Below are 26,739 nucleotides of genomic sequence, written 5' to 3' on the forward strand. Positions count from 1 at the left end.
ATGCCCGCCTCCCCCAAAAAACCGTGCTGTAACAAAACATCCCATTTTAGACATGAATGCTGCATGGACTGGCGGCGGTAAAACGCGATTGTGATTGGCATTTACGTAATTGACGCTTCAAAATAACGTAAGTTGTCCAGTGCATTCGCGTGAAACAGTATTCACATAGATAAGATAGTAGTAATAGCCTTATTCCTCGGAGAAAAACCAGGAGATTGGAGGAATAGATTGGTTGATATTTCGACAACATGCCTTTATCGAAACAATAGCGGAAGTTAAGACTTCTATTGTTTCGATAAAGGTAGGTTGCCGAAATATCAACCAACCTATTTCTCCACTCTCATGGTTTTTCTCCGAGGAATAAGGCTATTACTAATGTCTTATCTAATTGATGCTTCGTAATTATAACATGTTTCCCGCTGGAGTGGGCAAAAACTAGGCGAAAAGAGTTTCACCTTGTCTCCGTAAGTTGTGGCAAAGAAGTGAGATGTTGCAAGCAGGTGCTGTTCACGTCTGTGACGGTTCTGCTGCACCCCATTCTGATTGGTTCAATTTCGTGAGCAGCTGTGACCAGAAACAAGGAAGACAAGACAGGCTGCGTAAAAATGCAGCAAATCAAGCTGGTGGGTCAACGCAAAATGTTCAGACCCGAACGTGACAAACGTGTCACCACGCAGGTGACATCCAATTGTAAGCGAGATCTGTCCTATTGCCCTGGGATCTTTCGACCTTGTGTCAAATTGCTGTCAGTAACGATACATCATCGCAGGAGTTTTGGAGGCAAACGCCACTTGTCCCTCGGTTCTTTCTATGGAGCATCATTATGCTTGTATAAGATTTTATGGATCTTGTATGTACCTGAGCGCTCATGCGGTAGTCACTCAGTACTCGTCACTGCGGATTTTCCTGGCGGGGGGGGGGGGGGGAGGACAAGAGCAACTTTTCATGTGTTCTTCACCTTAACCCTGTTCTTCACCCTGTGTTTACGCCCTTCAGCTGTTGTGTGATGTGCTGTCGAACTAACCTCTTTACAGAGTGACCTATCACGGTCCTATCATCGTCCGTGCCAGTCTATCTTTGACTATCATTATTGAATGCGGGGCACATGTTCCCAAACAACTGCCGTAAACTTTCCTGGCACACCCACGTAATTGCGGCCTTAGCCAACACAGTCATGTCATTCAGATTTTTTTGCGATGGCCCCGAATACACGTCTCATTTCTACGCATCCCGGGCAGGGAGGCACGACTCAAAAATGCTCGCTGAAAACTGAGTCGAGCACGCGGCAGGAGTACAAAAAGTCTTCCGTGCCGTAGTGTTCTGTATCTTATCTTTACGCGCCCGCCTGGAGCTTTTTTCTGTCAACATTTATTCACGCATATACTAATTCATTCCGTATGTTTGGTAAGGAGGAATACGTGCTACCGGGGTTTCTATCACCACACAGCCCCGCTCTGTGCACAGTGATGGATGCTTGCCTCTAGCAGTCTATGGGGCTAAAATCAGGCCTTCGCCGTCGAGTCCGCCGCGGCAAAAATATACGCGTTCACTCACTACTTGCTGAAGGCGCGTGCTGGATGGTCACAACATATTTTTGGAGCACCTCCAAAGTTATGCGGTGCATACTGGTAACATCTGAATGCACATTTCACAAAATCAGCCCGATCTTCCATAAGATGGCACACAACCCTTGGAAAATTCACAAGACGGTCTGTGCTTGCTTCTCAGTGGTTTATCACCGCGCCCGCTTTTGAATGCTGGGAATTTCAACCCAGTCGTGTTGCCTCTACCCTCGTCGTTGTATTTATTGACCATATTATCATGGCCACAATACTACAACACCGCACAGCTTCCATCGGAACTACAATTAATGTTGACGTAAATTAAGTGCATTTACAAGGAGCATCATGTGTGTATTTAGCCATATATATATATGTATATATATATATATACATATACATATATATATATATATATATATATATATATATATATGCATGTATATACATATATATATGTATATATATACATATATATGTATATACATGCATATATATATATATATATATGTATATATATATGTGTGTATATATATATATATATATATATATATATATATATATATATATATATATATATATATGGCTAAATAGACTTTTTACTCGAAGAATAACCAGAGAAAGGAGAAAAACATGGATTGATATCTCTTTTACGTACGTCTATGAAAATGACTATCAGTAGTGACTACTGATTGTAGCATACGGCATGCTGCATGGAAGGCATGCAGCCAAAATATCAATTCATCTATCTTAATTTTTTGGTTATTCTTCGAGGAATAAGGCTTTTAGTATTGCCTTATCCACAAGTCATAGTTTGTCAAACACTCAGTGCCGCGACATCTCCGATAGCGCCAGGTATTGCTGGAGAAGTCACCAACACATCCAGTCCCCAGTCCCTACCATCCTCGGTCTACGACCTTACATTTCATACGAAGGTGCTATTTACATGAATCAAGGTCTTCCTATCAATGTGGATCCCAAGATTCATCGTTGCTCGCGCAGCAAAGTGAATATCTGTTCGACGGCCTGACCGCCCCTCAGTTTGTCTCTCCCAGGTGTATGACTAATGGTAGCCCTATGGGCCTGAGCGGACATTCCCAGCAGCCCAAGGCGATCATCAATTATCGTAGAGCCTTCGGCACGCATGCACACTCCCCACGCATGCACACTTCCCACGCTCGCACACGCACACTGTGAACATTTCCGTCTTTTTCTGCATTCCGTCTGACCTGCACACGGATCAACAAGCAAAAAACGACAGACAGACATACAAATAGACGCACGTTCTCGTAGATAGAAAACTATGACAGTCTTGTATAAACAGGGAATCAGTGTGGAAATGCCTTGCCTCTATACTGCAGCCGACCGTACTCTGCAGTCTGCATTCTGTTATGGGCCTTGATGAAGGGTTGTGATGCCCGGTCACCTTTTGCTAGGTAGGCGGGTCCGAACAGGGACGGACGTGCTATGAAACTAGCCCCATGAGAATGGACGAATCTGCACATATTTAGTAGCTCATATCAGGATACGTTCCTCGATTTTGTCCTGATACACTTCGACGCCTTTTAGTTGCAAAGTTATAATATGTCAAAGCAACCAACAATAAAGTTCATATTCTACCATGGCGACCGAACAGTCTGGCAGAATTCAAGGTAACCTAGGTGTCGTCACCATTAACAGTTTGATTCACGTCAGAGAAATACGCTCTGTGTATATTCGACACAACTGTTTGTGGAAAATGTGATGTTTATACTTAGAAGTATGTATGATTGCATTAAATGGCAGACTTTCTGATCAGTCACAACGTCGAGGAACAATGTAACAGACATAGGGGAGAGTAGGGAAAGGTGTATAAGTTTCCACTTTATACTTCCTCCTGCTATAACTATTAAGGATACGGCTAGGATTCTTATGTCTCCAGACAGCTAATTCCTGGAGCCTCGTATGTGGCAGTAAAGTTTTGCAGAGCACGTTTTGGTTTTTTAAAACAGTAAAACAGTCGTGTTGTAAATGGCCTCCTTTCAAACGAGATGACTTGCCTCACCCTTGGATAAATTATATGAGTGCTTGATGGGAATCAAAAAGAGTGAAAGAAGAAGGAGGGAAAAAGAGCGCAATGCTTGATGGGAATCTTAAGCTTACGTTATTTTTATCATGGAGAAAATTGCGTCGCAAGCAAGCTGAATACGTTACGATTTGGAGATCAAATGTGCTTCCCGTGTGTAATTTCGCAAGTTGTCGTGATTGCGACATAACACATTTTTGCCCTTTTATCAATCATTGTTGCACAATGCTCACTTTCGCTCCGGTTACTCCTCTAGGAACGACCGGCATGCATAAGCAATGCAACTGTTGACCCGTTTTCTGGATGACAATAAGTCATTGCAATTAAGTCCTTTAATCATTGCTAATAAGTCTGTCCACCACGTATTTTTGGTGCATCGTGTCACTGAACAACATCTCTTATGCATAACTTATGCAACATGTACTGCCGGGCATCTTGGAAGAACGTTCACGGCGCCCCGAAATCTTTGGAAAAGAACACCAGACGTTTTGCAGTATATCCGATAGAAACACCTCTCCACCACCCAATGTAGCATTCATATTGGCCGAATTATGCTGTAAGTCCTCAAATACAATTACACCGACAGTCATCGTTTTCAATGCTATGCAGAACAAATCGTCGCACTCGTCCCAAGACGCGTGTACGCATGCCGCCGCAGGCACACTGAAAGGCAGGGGAGCTGCTGTCAGTCAGATCAGGGGTTCAAGGCTGGCATCCGTCGCACAGATTTGGAATAAACTGTCCTGGTACTACTTGGACATGATGCAACTGGCCCCACTTTTCCCTAAAGTACAGACGTTGATTATTGATTACTTAACTCTCTTGCAACGGTTACGGGCTGTTAAGCTCCTATTAAGCTACGGATTGACCAGTGGTAAAAGAATGCCCTTATTAACCTGGCATACCTGCCAAGTCTTTTTCAACATGGAACGTTAATGTGTTTGTATTAACTCGCAATTGGGTGGGGTCAACTTCACCCTCCCCCCCCCCCCACATCTTTTTCAGCATGCTTTTCGAACGGAGTGGCGTTGGAAACTTTTAGACAATCGTTCGATCTGATACAACAACGGAGTGTTAGACGAAGGCATACATCTGAGAAAGTTTCTTGAATAGTAAGATTATGATAACAATTCATGCATTACCACGAATTCCAATCACCTTGGGTGAGGTATGAAGGTCTGACCGATGTAAAAACCAGCGTCCTTTTTTAGTGGAGAGCTTGCTTTATGGGGAACCTTCCGATGCTCATTTGGAATTTATTGATAACAGGAACTGCAACAGACATCTTCCATGACCCACGTAAAAGTTAAAATGGGTCACTGACCTGAAACGACACAGATGAACGCTTTGTTGATGGGAATTTGCCGTCTAGCGTAATCCCTCACGCTTATTCAAATTAAGATATAAAAGCAATTTTGTCAGTATGTGGTCACCACGACCTTCCAAACAAGGTCAGTGGCTTGGAAAGAACACCAGTGTAATTTTGCTTGAAACAGGAGCCTAGGTTCAAGGCATTCGAGCATTAGAGCTCGAGAGGCATTTTGAACACCAATATGGGCTTTTACCCCATTTGACACGGAGATCACGACCTAGAAACCTCAAATTTTGAAACAAGAGACTTCACAATCAATCATCAATCAGCCCCGCCAATTGAGTGTTTTTTGTCTCGTAATCTTTGAGATCTCAGGGGGTGAAATTGACCCCCACCCGGGCCCATGTTTAGGGAAGCGTTCCGCATTCTACGGGGTTTTGAGCTGAGACAGCCATTTCGAAGATTTTTTTGGTGCAGTTCACAGACCTGTCCTTCTTAGGACCTAAAACTCTCTTATTTCCGAGCTACACGGCCGCAAAGAGGTACGGACTATTTCATGTAGACTATTTCAAGGTCATTCAGACATGCACGACGCCATAGGAACGTCGTTTAAGTTCTGCGACTCTGCAGGCCAGATCACGGCAAGGAAGAATATAATCGTCCAGCTGTTCAGATCTGGCGTCCGTGGGCGCGACTTCCAAATATAAGGGACATCATTTGGCTCTTAAACAATGTTAAGTAAGGCGTGCAAGCCTCACGAAGCATGTTTTGTGCTGCGTAATATAAGAAATTGGACACGTTCTCTTCACTTGCTATTTATTAAGGAAATAAAACTTATAATATAATAACTTGAACAACGCGATAGCCCAGTATGTGATTATAAGTAATCATCTGAAAATCATGGATGAATAAGCCTGAACACCAAGAGAAAGAGCCAAAACACGAGCACGTAACGATATTTGACTCAGCAAACACTTCCACTCCGTGCTGATATTGCTCGACGAGTTTGAAGTACTACAGGTAAATGACAATTTTGTACGGCTACTTTGGCAGTGTCTCAACATCATGCAAGCGTTCCATGATGCAATCAAGCGATGGCACACTGAGGAACATTTTTGCTCAATAGCGAAATTTTGGTGTCTAGACCAGTCTGTCCTACTTAAGAGTACACCAATGTGAGTTTATTGCACCATATCTGACGCTGGCTTTAACATGTTCAAATGTGGAACATTCCCTTTCAGTACGATGACTTTATGGCGTTTAATGCAAATCTCCACAGTTCTGTGTGTCGAGAAACTCACCTCTGCATGAGATGAGCGGTGAATAAAAAAGGCCCTCAGCATTGGCTTTCTGTCATTAATCAAGGTGACCTCAGCGCGGCTTGCTTGAAAATGAAACAACTGCATAGCCTTATGTTGGTAATGCTAAGCTTTTCCTCGTGAAGTTTCTATGCACCATGGCCAAAAAGGGTAATTAATTAACCCTACTGGCACACTATACCAACTGTTTCCTCCCACGGCCGTCTTGTCTCCGACAGAGATGGTCGGACCAAAGTGGCAAAACAAACAAAAAATGCGCTGAAAGAAGCGTATGACGGAAAAACTTTTGTTATTGTTTTTTTTTAGTTTGTCTAACGTCAGCATAAAATGCTACCATAAAACTATGATCAACATTCTAGCATTAATCGTGGTTTTGTGTCGGTGGGACACACCCGCAATTCCATGATTACTGGGAAGAATAACGTCATGAATTTGGAAATGCGTGGCAAGAATTCACTCAGGATCCACTCCCATGCTCAATATGCTGTAACTTATGTGCTCAATCTCACGAGTAATTTCCATTCATAATATAGATGAGCGCTATAGTAAATCAGTCAACCGGAACACATGCGAATAAGCCGTCCATGTATCTATTTACATGCATTCACGTACCTAACTAACACAGAGTCATGGGAGTTATGGCAGGTTGTATTTACACATGTGGTGGACAAAATCAATGACGCATACAGAAAGCAGGCGGTTTAACAACACCAGCAAATCATCGGAGCTGTTGTAAATTGAGGACTTTTGGATTAAATTGTATGGGCAGTGGACACACCTACAATGACATGTTATGCACCGTCAAAATGTTATGCACCATCACAACTGCATTTAGCCACACTTGTTAACCACCAAACACCCAACGTTCCCGAATATTTTGAACTACTATGTGTAGATCCTGTCTCCCACGGATAATAGTTATTACATAGTACAGAGCCTGAACTAGAAAAGTGGACGTGTCGGTTTTCCCCTCCAGGGATTTTTGGAGTCAGTAACAGGCTCAGACGATAAATGACTGAACGTCATAGGGGTGAATGTAAAATAAAATTATGTAAGTGGAAATATGGCGATTCCTTGGCACCTCTAAATGATCCAGGACCAATGCACCCTAGCAGAGACCATGTACGACCTTTGCCTACCATGACACACAATGAAGAGCCACTCAGTCGAGCTCCATGGCTAGCCTCCCCGGGCAACATATACGAGCCAGGGTCAGCTACTGACGCGAGTCCCCATTAATAATTGGCGTATAACTGCGATGAGAATCCAGCAGGCAGCGATTGAGCAGGCGCAGGCTTCCCAGCCATGTTTAATGGTCGTCACGACAACCGGAGGCGTCGGTGATGTGTGTGGGGGGCCGGAGTGCCTGTGGCCTGCTGCCGGCGACAACACCTCCGCGCCGGCTCCCGCGCCCGTCAGCTCGCGCTCCCGGGAGAGGCGCCGCGCTCGCCGTTCGCCCCCCCCCCCTCCCCCCCAGGTAATACGCAGTGGATGGTTCTTGACGTCGCTGCGCGGCAGGAGACCGAACTGGACGCAACATGTTATGTTTGACGCGTGTGACCATGTTGACGTTACCATGTCACGGTGGATCGTGTTCGGCCCGTTTCTGCTCTGCCTCCTGCTCGCGGTACTGACGGCCCAGCGCCCTGCGGTAGTCTGATCCCTGGCCTGTCCGATCTCTGTGAGAGCGGCCTTCTGCGTGTGACGCGCCGCGTCGCGCCTGACCGGGCCGACCCTTGGGCAGAGCGCCGCCACCATGTCGGACGACGAGTTCGACTTCGACGCCGAGCTGGCCGCCATGCAGCAGGAGTCGTTCGAGGAGGAGAAGCGGAAGCGCGAGCAGGAGCGCCAGGCGGCACAGGATCAGGAGCAGGCGGCGGACGAGGCGGCCGCGGAGCCGGAGGAGGCGGCTTCGGACCCGGCCGATCCGCCACCGCCCGGCGAAGGGACGGAGCCCGCCGACCCGCCACCGGCCGGCGAGAGGACGCAGCCGGCCGGGCCGCGGGCGCCGTCGGCGGCGGTGGGAGCGCCGCGGCTGACGTCGCGGCCCGGCACCATGACTGGGCGCAGCTCGGCGAAGGTCCACCCGGCGCCGACGCCGGCTGAAGGGTCGCCGCCGGCCGCTCAGCCCGCCCAGCCGACGGCCAAGAACGACCCCGAAATGGGAAACATCGAGGACCAAGGAGAGGAGCAGGAGGAGCCCGAATGGGCGCAAAAGTGGCTCTCCACCCACAACAAGAGGGAGAAGCTTCACGCCTTCGCGCAGTACATCCAGTGAGTTATCTGCCGGTTCGCCTCCTGCTGAGCTTGTAATGGTTGAGTTTAGTTACAGGCCCGATCAAGGACAGCTACAGTTTCCATGTGCCAACATAGCTAGGTTGTTGAGACTTAGTGACCCCTTCCAACTTCTTGCGCGTCCGATAGTATAATGGGTTGGCCATATGCATATATATATATATATATATATATATATATATATATATATATACGCAAAGGGAGCCCAACAGCTGTCTTTGGAGGAAATGGTGTGCCATCTGTGCAGCTACTCTCGAGGGGCTTCAGATACCTTAATTCTGCGCTAAACATTTGCTTTGTTTTCAAGAGTAGAGACACCCCAGTGCATCGATGAAATTATTATATCTATCTGTCTAGCAATGATAGATACTATATTTCCTATTCTATTTACTTCCCGCTGTTCTATTTGTTAGTCTTTTTGCCTCCCGCGTCACTTATTCACTTCTCTCTTTAGGCCGGTCGTCAGCCAAAGGCCAATGTGTCACCCTTTTCCATTTATCATTTGCGTTAGGTACTTGCCTGTCGTCTCCTTCTTTTGATACGTCGGCAGGTTAAGCGATCGGCGACACGGGGCGTAGTTTTGCGCAGGCATGGGCGGACGAGCCGGCTTTCCAGAATCAATCTGCGGGCGGTTGCGGTACAGGGTGTGCGCGTGGCGCGTGCGGGAAAGGTTGCCTTTAGACCTCTAACAAGATCATAAAGCGCACACGTCGGTTAAACAGGTAGCGGGACAGTCGAAACTACTGAGAAACTAAGGCAGCTTGGCTGAGAGGCCCCGCGGAAAGACAAGGTGACGATACAAATTGAAATACCGGGTTTATTTGCCTCCATTCATGACGATACTTGTTATCCCTTTATAAATGCAGTCCAAATGGTTTGCATGCTTGCAAGGGATTTCACCGGGTTTCACCGAGGGTAAGCTGGTTGGCACCTAAGCTAGTTGGATCCATGCACGACTACGCAACAACAGCGCATCCCGCGATTGTGCGCCAGCGCCGACCTGGCCTCACTCGCGGCCGGTGTCGGCAGGCGCGTGCAGGACCTGGGCGAGGGCCCCGTCAATGACCCGACGCCAGAGCAGCGGCACGCCACGTCCTACTGGCTGACGCGACGCTTCTTCCTGGACCGGTGCTCCGCGCACGGCGTGCCGCACATTGTGCGCCACGACGGCCTCTGTCGCAAGCTGGGCTGGATGCTGATGGTGCTGCTCGCTCTTGGCGGGCTCGGCTACCAGGTGCACGGCACCCTCACCGAGTTCCTCGGCTACCCCAAGAAGGTCACCATCGAGGTGGGTGTCTGCCCGCGCTGCGAACCGGACGCCGAACCAAACGCGAACGTGAACTGTTGACGAATGCGGTATGTGTTGGAAGATGCTGCTCATCGGCCCGGCTCGTCGCGAAGCGTTGGCTATTCATGGCGGTCAGTTGGCCAGTCTAAACGCATAGCTCACGCGGCGACGCGTTGGACGGAACGTTTCAAGTTGCATGCTTCAGCAGGGGCTTCACTAGGGGAGGAGCTTTTCAAACATCACGGCTGATGACCACTTTGTCGCAGTTTGATGGCTGCTCAACATTCGTCTCAGTTACCCACTGCACGTAGTAACCCACGCAACAGTGTCACTTACGATGCATGGCTGCGGCTGGGTGAACTCAGCCTAAATGACCTTAAAGTAGGATTTATTAATCACGTACGGATAAGATTCACTTCGCAGCCGTGTGGAGCCTACGCTGAATTAAGATTATTGTGAGGAAATATGCTTCTCTGATGGCATGCCTCTGCGTTCCAGGTGCTAGAGGAAACCGAGCCCACGTTTCCAGCTATCACAATATGCAACTTTAACATACTCAGCGTAGACAAAATGAAGACCTTGGAAAAATACCGGGAAATTGCGGACATTGAGAGGGAGATAACTTCGCAACGCCGTAAGACCAACGACCCTCCCCAGTGTGCTTGTACCAGACTCAGGCGTTGCGGCGATATTATTACGGCAGAGCTGTAATGACAGACGAGCAAAATGTAATGACAGGAACATCTTTAGAAATTAGTCAAAGTAGAGGGTCAGACTACACTGGTTTCTTGGTGAATAGGGCGCCCGCAACATGTTACTGTCCAGCAATCCACTTCGCAAAAGGCCACTTCCAGCGTTCAAGAAGGTGACCCAACGCCCCCGCGTCCTTCAACACACTACGACATAAATGCAAAAGCTGCAGTTACTTCGTGTCCGCACTAACTATCTGAAACCAGAATAACGAAAACAAACTGGAAAAGCTCAAAAACTCATCTTTTCCTAATTTATTTTTCCCAAAACCCTTCCTGGAACGCCTAGGCGCGCCATTTATTTGGTTTGGACGAAATCCATGGCACAGACTATGAAATACGAATCCATCATCTGGCGGATGATAGATAATGGTATCGTAATGTGCATACTATGATGCAATAAATCAAATGAACACATGAATAATCAAGTATTACAATAAACTAAAAGGAACGAATAGGACAAAATGTAAAACGTCGGTCAAAAAACGTCCCGAAATATCAGAACTAAGGTGTTGGTCTTCCCTCTTTTGCTTTTTGCATCCACCCGAGTAAAAAAAATTGCTTCCGGAAATGCAGCCCGTACCGCACGCAACCGGATGTCGTTTTCTGAGATTAAATCGGTCGAGTGGTTCTCGAGATCCAGGGTGGGCGGTTAAGCCCCCGTAACCATTCATTTATTTTCCATGGATACAAAAATATGATTAAGGGGTGCATGCAAGCCTGCTCCCTGAACGACGGAGCTGACTCCGTGAAGACGCATGTGAAGATGTGTTATGCGCTATGGAAGATTTGCGTTTGCGTTGTTACTAGACGCATCCAACATCATTCATAGGATTTCCTGGCCGATCCAAGCCCTGGCTAGCATTCTTTACACCCTAACGAAAATCATTCGGTAATCGCAACATTCATTGCATTGCATTCATCGCAACATGACAACATAACAGAGCATTTGATTGTCTCTGTAGTTCACCTTTTCGCCGCAACGAATGAATGAATAAAAAAAGAATGGCAGCTGCCGGACGCTGGCGTCACACGGCGCGTGCGATTTGGTTTCGTCACTCAGTTAAAATACTCGCCGCCGGAAACGAAGCAATCAACCGGTGGCATTCTGACTGCACAAAAATGTGGAATTGCAAACCGTTGGGGTCTTGCTGACCTTTGGGCGGGACGGTGCACAGAATACCGAACAAACAGGTGGCAAACATGTGCAAGGAATCGGTGTATGTGATAGTGTAATTTCGATACTATGATGGTAACAGTTTTGGCGACAGCGTATTGTATTCAGCACCGTTTTTTAAACGCCCGCATTCCCGTCTTTGCGACGATTACTGGCGCCACCGTGCTTCGCACAAGCTTTTCTGGCCTCATGCGACACAAATAGTGCGTTGATCGACGTTTTGAATTGGATTCGCGCCTCCACCCGTTGTGGCTCTGCCGAAATACATATCAACCATGTATATATATATATATATATATATATATATATATATATATATGCATATATATGTATATATATATATATATATATCTCTCTTCTCCTCTCTCTCTCTCTCTCTCTCTCTCTCTCTCTCTCTCTCTCTCTCTCTCCTCTCTCTCTCTCTCTCTCTTTCTTTCTCTCTCTCCCTCTCCCTCTCCCTCTCTCTCTCTCTCTCTCTCTCTCTCTCTCTCTCCTCTCTCTCCTCTCTCTCTCTCTCTCTCTCTCTCTCTCTCTCTATATATATATATATATATATATCTATATCTATATCTATATATGGAAGTATAGTCGGGTTGATATTTCGACAACGTGCTTTTATCGAAACAATAGCATAAGACTTATAGGACAGATATACAACACTTATACATTGCATATATATATATATATATATATATATATATATGTATATATATATATATATATATATATATATATATATACGGCGAAAACCATTCACCCCGCGCTGCCAGTCAGCCTAGTTAACACTATATAAGATATATGCATATTTGTAGATATATTTTGTGATATCTATCGAAACAATAGCAAAAGACAATATAATAGACACTTCTGCTATTGTTTCGGTAAAGACATGCTGCCGAAATATTAACCCAGCCATATTTCCATTCTCCTGGCTTTTCTCCAACGAATAAGGCTAATACTGCTGTCTTATTTATGTCAATAATATTCCTCTCTAACGCACTGAACAATTTAAATAAGAAAAGAAGGGACTTTATAGGCCACTTAACATTCAAACTTAAAAGAGACTGGCGCACAGCTTTAAGCACAGGAAACGCCGTGTTGGGTTTCCTTCTAGTGTGAGGTCGCTCCCACTTATTTCATAGCTCAGAATGTATCCAACAAGGCGCCCCAACTTTTTGAAATAAAAGAAATAATTCGGACATAGCGCGAGTATCTGCAGACCATATGTCACCGGCTACGCTTGCTTAAAAAGGGCAAATCAGCACCTCGTACAAACCCTGTGCAGGGGCGCCAAGGTGCGGGCCTGCACAGCTGACACCGAGCGCCGAACAGAGATAAGCCCAAAGGATCGGCGACGTAGCTTACAAAGACTTCAACGACGGAAAACATCAGATTTATTCTACTCTGTACCCGGTCATAAAAACGAGATGAGTTGTAAGCCAACAGCTTACGCTTAAGACCTTGGCCATCCCGATCGGTACAGTACACTCATGGATCTCGGGGAGGCAGGGTATAGGACCAAGCCTGGATTTCGTGCTTAATTCGCCGCATGATAATTTTTAATGTGTATTAAGTGTTTGCGGTCTCGTATGTTATGTGCGGCAAAAGTTATAGGGACACGTTTAACTGATCTCTTCAGCACAGGGAATTAAGATCACAGTAAGAAGAAAACGTTGGGACTGCAGTTTTTGCGGAACACGTAATAAGTCATCGTTCCCTCAATCATGTCATAGCAGTGCCATGGGACGGTAAGCCGAGATTGAGAAATATATATATATATATATATATATATATATATATATACATCTGCGTGTGTGCGTGCGTGTGGGCGTGTGTATGTGCGGGTGGGCGTGCGGGCGTGTGTACGTGTGTGTGTGCGGGCGGGTGTGCGAGCGTGTGTACTTGTGTGTGTGCGGGTGAACGTGCGGTCGTGTGTACGCGTGTGTGTGCGGGCGGGAGGGCGGGTACTCGTGCGGGCATGGTGTGTTTGTGTATGTGTGTGGTTCGTTTATATATGACACATCCCGTGCATATGGTCTATGTAATGTACTACCTTTTCAGCTATATTTTGACAACTTTTTTTCTTTTCAGTTGATTGTGCGGCATATCAAGACGAATTCAACGGCTTTTACTCGTAAGTCATCATCCACTTCTGACCTCTGCTGGTACCTAATATCCGAGAGTAGATGTCAAAAGCTACCGCGCTAAGACAATGCCCCCGCCTTCCAACAAAACTTGCCTGACAGCACTGAGTGCTTATTCTGAATTAGTGACATTTCTGAAAAGCAGTGAATCTGGTCGATCCTGCGCATGCGTAACATGCGTACACGCGTAACATGCCGCCAGCTGCCTTGACAACGTGTATGGGTTCCATTGTTCTGGTGGCGAACTGTCGATGCGTATGCGTACAAGCGTAACATGCCGCCAGTTGCCTTGACAACGCGTATGAGTTCCATTGTTCTGATGGCGAGCTGTCGACAGCCATCCATTAACACTCCTGGTGGCCGGTTAAATACGAAACCGCTCTGGCGTGGGGTGTAATGTGATCCCCGTAGAAATTCAATGCTTAGAAAGTTAGAAGCACCAAATTTATACGATGTACAGGCTTGCATGTCAACTCACTTGTGTCAAATTTCGAGGTCGAGGTCATGACCTTTGGGTCAAATAAGGTCTGACAAAGTCAAACTACAGATAGGTGTCTGAAGTTTTCTCAGACCTCCGTGTGAAAACACCTTTAACCTGGAAACCTCTGCCAAGCAAAGGTCAGTAGTGTTCGATTTACATCAGTGACCTCATTTGACCTTGGGCAGGCCACGGTGACAAAAACCTGCTAGATTGTGCTGATTTTTTATTTCAGGAAGTTTTAAGGACTACGTCATGCGGCATGTTCGAGGAAATAAAAGGCTGATCAGGGTCATTCCGCGTCAACGACCCCCTCTGACCGCTGAGCTTAAAACAACGCATTCTTTAGATAAGGCAGTAGTAATAGCCTTGTTACTCAGAGAAAAGTAATATAATGGAGAAATAGATCGGTCGATATTTCGGCAATCGCTCTTTGCTTAATCCCCTAAATGTTGGTGTCCTGTAAAAACTGTGACTTGCTGTTTACAAAAAAAGAAAGATCGAGTAGGATCATCGGCAAACAATTTTGAATTATCTTCTGCTATTGCCTCTATAAAGGCATGTTGTCGAAATCTCAACCAATCTATGTCTCCATCTGCTGGTTTTTCCGAGGAATAAGGCTATAAATACTGTCTTAACGCATTCTTTGACCTACGAGAGTTCAATAAATTAGAAATGAGCGCCAGAAGCAACGCAGAAAAGGAGGGTCTCAAGGAAAAAAATACACCTCGGTTTTTACCTCGACCTGACCTTTATACCCAACTAAAGGGCGATAGAAAAAGTCGCAATGCAAAGATCGATAATCTGGTTGTGACATAATCCACATAAAAAATGAATGGCCTAGCCCAACATTCCGTGGCTGCATCCGAGAAACAATCCCTTATGAATTGCCTTCGCTTTTTGCGATGGCCTGACTTTGACCTGCCATAGATCAGTGGTCTTACAAAGTACACCTAATTTCCTAATACCAATATATAGGCTATTTAATTGACTACAGCTACACAATGTTTGGCGTGGCTATGCTTCACCGTTTGAAAGTTGCGCTGGATAAACGTTTGGGAGAGGGGGGGGGGGGGGTAAATTGATCTCCACCCGAGCGCGCAGTTCTCCACATTTATGTTTGGTTTGAACTGAGATAGCCATTTTGAAAATCATTTAGTGAGGTTCACAGCTATGCTCTTGTAGCGTTACAACGGGGTGCGTGTCCTGTTTTTTTTCTTTTTCACTCCGCGATTGTCCTCTGACCTAATGACCCAACCTTACCTATAATGTCACCTGCCTGACGCGTGACCCCGACGCATGATCCCGACGCGCGTACTTGTCCTCACCCGGCCCGTGGCAACCCCATCCTGTCTGGTTAGTTTCCCTTAAACTGGCAATTACACAACAGAACTTTCGCACCCAATTCGAGCCCTGACTGAGGCAACAGGCGACAGAGGGAGGGGGAGGTGACGAGTCATGAGCGAAGAGAGACGAAAACGGAGGGTAGACTGCAACGCCTCAGCTGACTGTCCCAGATTCTCCGTTCACATTTTGGTGGTTGCAGTGGTCGAGCACAGGCCTCCCCGTCCACTGAGGGCGCCCGAGCCTGCATCCCGCCCCCCGCTGAGTCAGTGCTTGTCCTCGTGAGCGGTTCTCTTGAATGTGACGCTTCCGCGGGTTTTGTTTCACCAGCCCCTTCTCTCAGGCTTCCGTCATCAGTTACGTGCGTTTCCATTCGTGCTCACGTTCAGGTCCGTTTTGCATGCGCTCTTTCTTGGCTCAGGGGCCTCGGTTAGCGATTGTCGGCGTGCCGCTCGGTGATATCTGGCCCTGGGGTTTTGTTTTTTGCCATGGTGGCCACTCCGTACTGGTTGGCTCGGGCTCGGGCTCGGACTTTGAGCCTGCCCGTGGGGCAGTTAGTGTTAGGTTGTTAGATCGTGTTAGCTTGCTCTGCTCTACTCTGCTGCTCTGCTCTGCATGGACCCTTCTTGGCCGTCCTGCGGCGGTCCTTGGACCCCGGTGCAGCGCGAACGCGAGCAGCATGGCCCGCATCTCCACCGGATACCCCGCTCCCCGGTTCCTGTCCCGGACATCCTTTTTCGCATGTGGTCGTTGGACGCAGTTTCGCCGGCGATCCGGTGTTGTCGACAGGGTCGCGACCTGTGCGCGCGCACGTCCTGCGCGGCCCGCCGAACCATCGCTTTGTACCTGCTCCAGGCAGCGTCCCAGTTGACTTGCAGAGCAGGAACCGTAACCGGAAGGGGAGGGGGTGGGGGAGAAAACAAGGGAGGATGCAATAGGAATGATATAAACAAAAATAGATGCACACGAGGTGGTAGTCAAAATGTAAGCCTCGCATTACACCTTTCTTAAGGTTCAAAACCCTTTTGTTTTGGGCCTGAACGCCCGCGTACCTGTGCAGACTATAAAGTGCAGACAGTTTTAAAGTCACTCCGACATTCATGACGCTATGCAAACGTCAACCAAATCTTGCCATCCCATTGGCAATGCGGTGCTCAAGGCCAATATATAGTATGATCATCGCATTGTTCATGTCTGGCGAACGAGAACAAGACTCGGGGCATCAGCGGTCGGCCATTTTGATACATGGAGTCCAACTTTCAAACACAAATTACATTTTGATCTGCATGATACAGGGATTAGGGTAATGGCACGAGTTATGACCAAAGCAGGACTGACAATTTAATAGCTTGACCCTCGCTCTGATTTCAGGTTTTTTTTTACTGATAAGGTGGATGCGACCATCCTAACGTTTCCTAACTAAGAAAGGTAGCGTAGCAAAAAACAACAAAAAACACAACAGCAGCAGTCTGGGATCAACGAGATTCCGCGATTAGCAGTACTTAGCGTGTTGCTTAGTAAGTAGTTCATCCCATTATGGCAGGTCAATGGTTATATTTTCCCGAAAAATGCAACACACTTAATCTAAAAGGCGTGTTTCTTGTTCAATTCTGATCACAATGGTGTTCAGTTTTATTACACATTAACTGTGACATGAGAAAGCCGACTGATGTAGATTCGTTGATGGATGCCATTCGGACGGTACTGCCGGCATGAAATAAAAACGTTAATAAGCAGATATCATACCAGCACGCAAAAGAGCAAAAAAATCAGCCGTACCCGATAGCATTCGACCATGCACAAAGTGCAAAGAATCTAACTCCGCCGTTACAATATCCTGTAAGGCGTAACCCTACTCAACAACACTGATAGTCTCAGCCGATCCTGGCGACTTACAGGATTTACAGGATTTACTCGGGCGCTTTTTGTTGTTGCATCGCTACGGTTTCCCACGAGCGACAGCGACTTGGTGTGCCACCACAATTGATTCTTCGCACGTTCGGCTGGCTGGTGGGCCTTGGCTGGCCACGTCGGTCACCGGCCGTTGGTCGCCAGTTGTGTGGCAACGGCTTTTGGCAACACCGCGTGGCCGAGTAGAGGAAGAGGGGGGGGGGGGGGGCGGGGAGCAGACACGGCTGGCGTTGAGATGCTTTTGTGATGGTGCGTGGCGTTGGGATGTTGCTTTCCTTTAGAGAGAACGTTCCACATCTGAACATATTCGAAGCAAGCGTCAAATGAAATGACTTTACGTATAGCTATAAGTATAATTTTTAATGAAAAGACTGCTTAAGACAACATAACTTTTTATCTAGTTAATATGCTCTTCATGACGTCATTACTTGATTGCGTCATTGTACCCTGTTCAGCATTGCTTGAGAGCCAATTAACGGCCGTTATATCTGAAAATCGTGCTCACGAACGCCATATTTGAACGATTCAATTTTATTTTTCTTGGCCTTGATCGCCACGTGGCTAATGGAATGGCAGACTGTGAATGGCGTTATTATGACGCCACGGATGCCTGGGTGAGCTAGAAATCGTCTCTATGAAATAATCTGCACATCTTTGGGGGTATGTAGTTTAGAAACTTAAGCTTCTAGGTCTTAAGATGGGTAGGGTTACCAAGTGCATTGAATGTAAGACGGGCAGGGTCGTGAAGTCCATTGGATGATCTTCAAGATAGCTAAATGAACTCAAAACCCCATACAAACGTGGAATACTCCTTCAAATGTGCGGACTTCTTTCTAGGTCACAAGTGATATCTTTTCGCCAAAATAGTTGGAAAAGTGGCAGCTTGGGAACGTCACCGTTCTGCCAACAGGTTGACTGCAATACCTAAAATACTCGCAAAGATAACGTGCATTGCCGTGCAGACACGTCAACCGGCGCTGCTAAAACCTAACGCTGTAGTTATGCTGACCACACTTGTGATGTGGCGAAATGTGTGGTGGTGTGTTCGCTTGCCATGTTCGAATATGGCAGGTCAGATAGAGCCATTTGGCCCCCGGCTTGATGGCGTCGGCCGGGTGCTTGGTGGCCGGAAGTCGCCTTTGCTGGGTGTGGAACGATAAGGTATTTGGGTGCTATTTGGATATGGACCCGAGACAAAATGGTTCCGCTGAACTTGCAGTACAATCATTGGGTGTGGGCTCAAAGTGCTAGTGCTGCAATAAGTGCTGTTAAGCACAGAGTGCTATCCAAAACCGGTCCCAGCAAAATTTTCGCTTCTATATTGTTTCTCAATTTGTGCCTTAACTGGACCTGAAAGCTGAACCAACGACGCCCCCCTCCCCCCTGTGCGGAAAAAGGCTACCCGATTTTGTTTTCCCGTGAGGCATGCCAGCAAAGAAGTTCACGTCTGAAGGAAAGCAATGTTTGGTTTGCAGCCCACCACGGGTAGCAGCAAAATGTGACTTGTCATGAGAGAGTCTCCACAAGACTGGTGAATCAGTGGCGTCGATATCGCGTTTGAGTGAGAGGAAACGTATGGGGTTGCGTTTAGTGGCAAAACAAATATTCAATTATCGAGTGATTTACCCTGATATTCTGAAGTTCACAGGCGTGGAAGTTATTTGAGGAAACAACTTTTGGGTCTCGGGGGTCAAGGTGGCTCTCCGCACCTCCCCCCCCGCTCCCATGGAAAGGTGACTACGTGGAAGGAACGAGGAAGGTGTGTTGTGTGATAGCCAACTTCCGACTACACCTTCGTCATATTTGAGTCAAAAGTATTGAGGCAGCCAAGCCAACATTGAAGTAACTCAACAAAGGGGATGCAGGACCCTCACAAACATTAAGCAAGACCCGCGTCTACGAGACGAGAAGTTTCATCCTAGCAATTCTCGCAATTGCTTTTATGAACCCATTTAATGGCGCGTTCGTAAAGACAAGGTATAACAACTAGTTCCCCACTTCACGCTTGTGCGGGGCAAAATTATCCCACTCACAAACGCCACATAAACAGTGATGTTTGTTTGCCACGTAAACAGTGGCTAATCCCCGATAGTGATCTGGCAAGCGCGTGTTGATCCAACTAACCGCGCATCGTGCTTGCAACGACCACGTTACGTCGAATCGGGCCCTACGGAGGTAAGTTTACCATCGTGGCAAAGTTGCGTTCACAATGCCAGCTTGACATAACGGCCGTTTGCCGGGCGACGGCCGCCCACCGCGCCAAACGGCACCGCTCCTGCAATGGGCGACGTGCAGCGAGGGCGCTCCTGCGCTTCTTTGTTTCTGAGGGCGCTTCTGTGCCAGTCGATGGTCGCCCGTCGGCAGCAAGCCGCCCGAAGGAGACAGAATGTTACCACCGACGGTCTCCCACAGCGGGACGTGACAGCAGTGCCACATGCCGGGCAACGGCCGCCGGCCAGCGCTGAGCGGCATCGCTCCTGCATCGGGCACCGCTCCTGCATCGGGCACCGCTCCTGCATCGGGCAGAGCGATGCCGGCACGCACTCTGCGGGCGGGGTGGCCTATACCGCATCTGGCATTCCCAGCGCAATGACCTGAACCGTGGAAACGCCGAAACAAACCCGTGCAAAAAAACATAAGAATAGGCTTTTGAGGCCTCGTTGCGCTGTATCGATGGGATGCAAAGTTAGCCAAGCAAAGCAAAGCCTCCCATTAGTGGGATGCAAAGTCTCTGGAGACTGTGAGAGTTATGGGTTATTGATAGATCAGTGGTGCCTGAACAGTGTCAATGTACATAAAAACACGCAATAGGGCGCTCATTTTTTGCATCCGGGCAGCCACGTACCAGCATGGCGCCAAACGGTTACTTTTGCAACAAGCTTTGTAGGCCATTTGACAAATTGTATAATACAGTTGAGTGTCGAACGCTATCAAGACATCCCCAAACTTATTTTTCTAAGCAAAAACTTGACACCAAGACATGCTCAGCTTTCGTGTTGCAATGCTCTTGTCTTTTGTTGATTCCAAAAGTTTTGTGTGGAAATAAGTATGGATGACGTTCAGAAATTCCACCAACGGTGTCGACAACCATCGCTAAGGCAACGCTACCATTGTGTGTTGAAGCGCGCTGCTTTCGTCCACCGCTAAACCCGGGACGCGCTCCTGCCCTGGGTAAGATTCTGGTGAGACCAAGGCCTTGTTGGGACCTTGATGTTACCAACTTACTTTTATGTTTGTCGGTGTAACGCAAACGAATAACTTGCAGGAAAAACATCGGATGGATGACATGCAGATGTCATACCCTTGCCGTGCGTTTTAAAACTATTTTCGGCGCGTCCGGTGCCGTTAATTTTAAGCCCACCGCATGGGAGAAACCCTAGGGTAATACCCGGGCACGATTTCCCATCCAACGCTCAAGACTAGGCCATTGCCCTTCCATCCGACGCTCAAGACTAGGCCAATGCCGTTCCAGACGGCAAACGAGCTCGGTGGAGCTACGTTAGTCCTCATCGTCCCAGACTCGAGAAATTCCCGATGGTGTGGCAGGTTTGTTGCCAGCCCTGACACCCAGCCAGGAGTGTTGAGTGTGAATATATCATTCCACTTGTAATATAAGCAAAGCAGAGCCATTACATGATGTCGCAGTTCGCTAGATGGCTAAATTTTCTGCGAGTTCTTACGCAGAATCCCTGTCAAGTCCTTCGTAACAAAAAGTGTGCGACGAAGACATCCGGCGCTAGGGTGAGCCGATGCTCGTGGAGCTTGACGCCCGTGGCTGATACGAAATCCATGTTGGGAATCACAATCTGAGACATCGCGCAGTAGACGAGTTCAGAAGCATCTCGTTTGCGTGCTTGGGTTGGTGTCAGGGCGTTGAGTGACCTTGGCATCGCTGGCTCCATTGTTCGACAATGGATTGACAACTGTGGACGCGTAAGGCGATACCGCAGATCGGGGAAATGTGACTCAATCAACGTCAAGAACTTCCTGAGATAACCCAGCTCCGACATTGGCTCGCTACCTGACCCGCCTTTGTGGGATCGCAGAACGTTTGGAGAAGTACAAATGTTGACTAAGGTGCAGCCTCCTGATGTTGCCATGTGACTTAGAGCACCGAGCAACAAATAAGCGCGCACCCTATGATCATTCCAGTTTCCTGCTTTACCCTACGTCCGAGGCCTGCACTTGCCAACGAGCGCTACGGATCCGTGCGACTCCTCTCTGCCTTCTGTATGGCTCTGCCAGCCTCGGAGGCTAATTCTCCACCTTCACGTGCGGGCCGACACGTGCTGCTGTTAAGGGCTGTGCCGCTAACAGCGTAAACGTCTGTCCTCAGAACGGAAGATGATTACGACTTGGTGGGGGAAGACTACTGGGACTATGCAGAAAACCATGAGTACGAGTATGAATCGCCGGATGGAGAGGATTCAGAGGAAGGAGAACACACGAGTCAGGCTCCAGGTACCGTCATGTCATGTCATGCCATCAGCCCATGGTTCATAAAAATGTCTTCCCTATGATATTATGGTTATTTTCTTTCCATGTACTGCCTTCCGCGTGGTGGAAAGCTTTCCTTACAAACTAAAGGTTTCCTAAAGCGCCTATTATTAGGCGCTCTACATTCACATACAAGGTTTTAAGATAAAACCTCGCAGCGCAGCCTCAAGTAGCATCGTCGGGTTCCAGCAGCACTGGACTCCAGGTAAACCAGATGGATAGAGAGGGGCTCCTTGCCTGATTATTGGGCGCTTCGCATTCGTGCACAGGGCCCTAGGATAAAACCTTGGAGCGCAATCTCTGCCCCCCCCCCCCCCTCTCTCTCTCTCTCTCCCTATCTCTCCCTCTCCCCTCTCTCTCTCTCTCTCTCACTCTCTCTCTCTCTCTCTCTCTCTCTCTCTCTCTCTCTCTCTCTCTCTCTCTCTCTCTCTCTCTCTCTCTCTCTCTCTCTCTCTCTCTCTCTCTCTCTCCCTCTCTCTCTCTGTCTGGTTTTCAACTTAGGAGGTTTTAAAGGGTAAAAATGTGCTCCATCTTGATTACTCTATTTTTAATAGCTGTAAGACTTAACATTAATACACATAGCACATTTCAGCACGCACTCTCTTTCCTCTTTCGCTGGGATTTTGCTTACGCAGCGTAGACTGATTCCGAATCCGCAGGCCGGGAAATGGGGCGTCTACCGTCGCCTGGACCGCATCCTATCTGCTAATGGCTCACAGCAGGACATGGGGACCACCTGTGGTGCATTCAGCTTCCATGGCACACTAGCGGATGACACGCGGCCCAAACGCGCCATGCAATACAACGGCTTTGGTTCGAGTAGTGTTTTGGGGTTGCTTTTGTGTGGTCAATGTCCCAGCTTTGTGCTAAATTGTTTGAGATATTCTGAATAGTAGATATCAGCGCTCCAGGATGTCTAAATTGTTGTTCCATCGATGACTTAAAGGGAATGTTTTACAACTGATGATATTGAAGCAATCATGAAACATGATGAAGCAACTCGGTCATAATTATCTTAAGTATTGATATATTGATGATGTATCATTACATAACTATTGGCATACCTTTTAGGTGGAAAATACTGCTCTAAACAACACAATTCCCTGTTTAGTCAATTTTCTCCTAAATACGCCATGGTTTGAATACGTCGTCGCACCTCGCACAACACGGAGAGGCAGTTGACAGCTGTTTTATCTGGAAATTGCGCCCACGAATGCCAGATATGAACTCCTCGGGAATCATATTTTTTAGACCTTGAATGGCTTCGGTAATGACAGGATTTGAATGACGTTATCATGATGTTGCAAATGCCAAGGCGACCTTGAAGCACTACCCGATATACCCTTCTCCATTTTCGCGGGCGTTTAGCTCATACACTACAAGGGCTGCAAGACTTAAGAAGCGCAGGATTGTGACCAGCACTGAAAGGTCTTCATGATGGCTATTTCGGTTCAAAACCCCATATAAATGTGGGAAATTTCTTTTAAGCCGATTGGGATCTTCACAAAATCCGTCATCGAATCTGGAGCGACTTCCTCAGATGAGGTTGCCACACTAACTAATGCAAGAAGCAAAGAAGCCATGTTGGCATGTGTGCAGCACGCACGACTCACGAACGTTCTCCTGGAGAGAAGAGTCGCGCCGAAGCAACGCATCATCGCGACGCTCCTGGGCACTGAACTTTGTCCAAAAAGAAAGCGTTCATCAATTGGCAATGTTTCTGCTCTCAACGCGGCATATTTCATAAGGACGTCGTATGCTAGGAATGCGATGTGAACAAAGTCGTGTACGAATAAATGCGGTGCAAGTAATCACACCTACCGATACAAAAAGCATTTGAAGAACGACGTTCAAAAAGCGGTGCGAAAACTTGTGTATGCAAAGTTTGCCGATTACGAAGATTTCCGAACATGAAATTGCACCGATACAAATATGTGTGCGTCAAAATTATCGTGCGAGGGTTTGCGATACGAAAGTTAGCGTACACAGCACCAGGCGTGTTTTACCACCATCATCTTATACGAAGCTTTGTGCGGGAAGAAATGCTCCGTGAATAAATTGCAACCCGAAGTTGTGCCCGGTTTCGGGCAGCATCGGCTTCTCAGCCGCCGGTAGAGCAGCCGTGGCTGGGGGCATTGTTGGCACGAGTTAATCTGTTGCCCAGCGAAGCGGCGCGAGCGTTCGCAGGCGCGCGAGTCGCTGCTTGTCATGTCTCGTGCGTATGACGTTTGTTTTGCGGTCGGCATTTTTCGCGGATAAAGAAAACCTCTTGCCCCCAGACGAAGCTGATGGCGCCGCCGAATCAGCAGAGCCCACCTTCTACGAGGTGTCCACACAGCCGGGAGTCGGCAAGAAGGAAGGTATCTACAGACGCGAGCACCAGGGGCACAGCCCGTCCCTCCCACTCTATCTCTGGCGCACAGTGCAGGGCGACAGCCGGCCACAGGCTTAGACGCGTGTGCTCGGACAGCACGTGGGGCGCCTCTCATGCTCCGAGGCGCCAGTGAACCAGACAGCGCGCTACATTTGCAACTGCGTATACACCGGGCGCTCATGTATGGTCGGGCTTGACAAACGTTGAAAAACAATGGCGAAGACACTGGATGGCCGATGCTCGACCACCAGTTCTTTCATAATTCATTCCTACACAGACCGCTTGGCACTTCAAAGCTTGTTGTCTTTACCCGCAGTCTTTACTCAGGCATCAAGCGATTCTACTTTGTATTGTGGTTGTTCGAGTTTTCTTCGAGGAGGCATGTCTTCACATTACGACAATGCCAGAATGTGCAGCAGTCGCAGCGCACCGTACTGTGCAGCTTATTCTGAACTGTCTTCCTGAGGTGCCGACTCGACGGAATCGATTGGCGCGACGGGCCAAACCGCTGATGACGTCACCGAGGCCGTGACCGGTACGTGTCGGATGGCGCCGCCCGCCAGCCGTATGCGGCGCCGACAGCGCATTGTCCGCTAGAGTGTGATGCGGTTGGAGAAATCCTAGCGAGTGGGAATGTTTTCGCGTTCTTCTGGGCAAGCGGAAGCGGCGTTTCCGCTTAGGTGTGCTTGCGCTGGCATTCGACATCGCCGCTTTGCATGATGATGAGTTATATTGGCGCCGTCGATTTCAATATTGCCTGCGGTGCTCACGACGCTTTACGAACTGCCACGTCGTGGTCCATTTTTAGCGGGAAAGTGCACATGTCGTTTTACAAAGGTGAAAGTGATATTTCCGTGCACGTGCTCTCCCCGCCACTGAAAGAGTATTGTCTAAGGAATGTATCCCGTGACATGAACATGATGTGGAGAATGACTGTTCCCCACTTTGCCTGTTTACGTCTTGCTCCAATATTTTCGGAATATTATTTGGAGGCGTGCTATTCCTTTTCCTTCTTGGTGCCCAAGGGGGCTACAATTATTTCGAATGGAGGTCACGTGTGTTCATTTCTCTAGCGTGGTACACAAATGGAAATGTGATTTGAAGTGACTCCAGTGCGTTCTCGGCTCCGCTCCTACAGAAGCGGCTGGCGGGTCCGTCAGACGACGGCGCCAGGTGCGGACCACTGGTCCTCCACGGGGTGGCAGGAGTACCTCGCCCAGACCGTCCGGTGGGAGCGGCGGCGCCGCTCGGCCTCCGGGCTCCACCGGCCGGGCGCGGCTGACCGGCCGGCGGCTGCAGTCGGCGCCGCCGGAGCACCGTCCGAGGACCGCCGCCAGGCGGCGCAGGGAGGCTCCGGGCAGGGCTCAGGTGGGCACGCGCACACTACAGACACCGCCCGGGTGGGCTGGACCGCACATCCTGACTGTGGACGCCGCCCAGATGGGTGGGCCGCACATCCTGACTGTGGACGCCGCCCAGATGGGTGGGCCGCACATCCTGTCTGTGGACGCCGCTCAGATGGGTGGGCCGCACACCTGTCTGTGGGCGCCGCTCAGATGGGTGGGCCGCACACCGTCTGTGGACGCCGCTCAGATGGGTGGGCCGCACACCCGTCTGTGAGCGCCGCTCAGATGGGTGGGCCGCACACCCGTCTGTGGACGCCGCTCAGGTGGGTGGGCCGTAGACATCACGTACATGCGCAGTTTTCATGTTCATGGCGACGGCTCGGCCCATGTTGCGTCGATGGTAGCGCTCGGGGAAATGTCGGGTGGAATACGCTCTCATACTGGTCATAAAACAGGACTGTTGTGTCTTTGCTTCGCAGAACTATGGTGGGGATATGATGCAGCCCTGGATGTTCAAGAACGGCATCGAAGGCGGTAGGATGGTTGAGAGCCCTCGTGTTTATTCACATTCTAGCTAATGCACTTGTCATTGTCAATCTGGAGAATGTAGCGCTTGAAGGGAAGTTGTAGGTGGACCAGGCAGTTTGGTAGTCGCACGTCTGTACGTAGATTTTCCTTGTGCACTTCTGCCAGCGATGTGCCATGGCTGTAGAATCAGGATCCATCACCACCTAGACGACTCAAAGAGCTCACATTGCAAAGATGGAGGTAACTGATTCCTGTGTTTCCCATTACGAGCAATTACGAGCACAGGTACATAAGCCCCGGTACATTAATCCACAAGTCCCCACTTTTCACCATAATCCCCTGCCTGAGATCCT

At 48.3% G+C, this 26,739-nt stretch overlaps 1 protein-coding gene across 1 annotated transcript in view; it reads left to right on the plus strand.

Annotated features, from left to right (window-relative positions):
• Positions 1–8,311: 8,311 nt before the first annotated feature.
• Positions 8,312–26,739, plus strand: part of LOC119099999 (degenerin unc-8) — a 32,389-nt gene continuing 13,961 nt past the window's right edge. Inside the window, exons 1-9 of the mRNA XM_037223118.1 lie at positions 8,312–8,529; positions 9,580–9,838; positions 10,337–10,472; positions 13,856–13,898; positions 21,978–22,102; positions 24,418–24,498; positions 24,979–25,047; positions 25,651–25,880; positions 26,338–26,392. Of these exons, the coding sequence (XP_037079013.1) occupies positions 8,312–8,529; positions 9,580–9,838; positions 10,337–10,472; positions 13,856–13,898; positions 21,978–22,102; positions 24,418–24,498; positions 24,979–25,047; positions 25,651–25,880; positions 26,338–26,392 (1,216 nt within the window). The remainder of the gene's footprint in view (positions 8,530–9,579; positions 9,839–10,336; positions 10,473–13,855; positions 13,899–21,977; positions 22,103–24,417; positions 24,499–24,978; positions 25,048–25,650; positions 25,881–26,337; positions 26,393–26,739) is intronic.

The sequence above is a fragment of the Pollicipes pollicipes genome, unplaced genomic scaffold, assembly GCF_011947565.3.
Source record: "Pollicipes pollicipes isolate AB1234 unplaced genomic scaffold, Ppol_2.1 Scaffold_4881;HRSCAF=5763_pilon_pilon_pilon, whole genome shotgun sequence".
Lineage (NCBI taxonomy): Eukaryota > Metazoa > Arthropoda > Thecostraca > Pollicipedomorpha > Pollicipedidae > Pollicipes > Pollicipes pollicipes.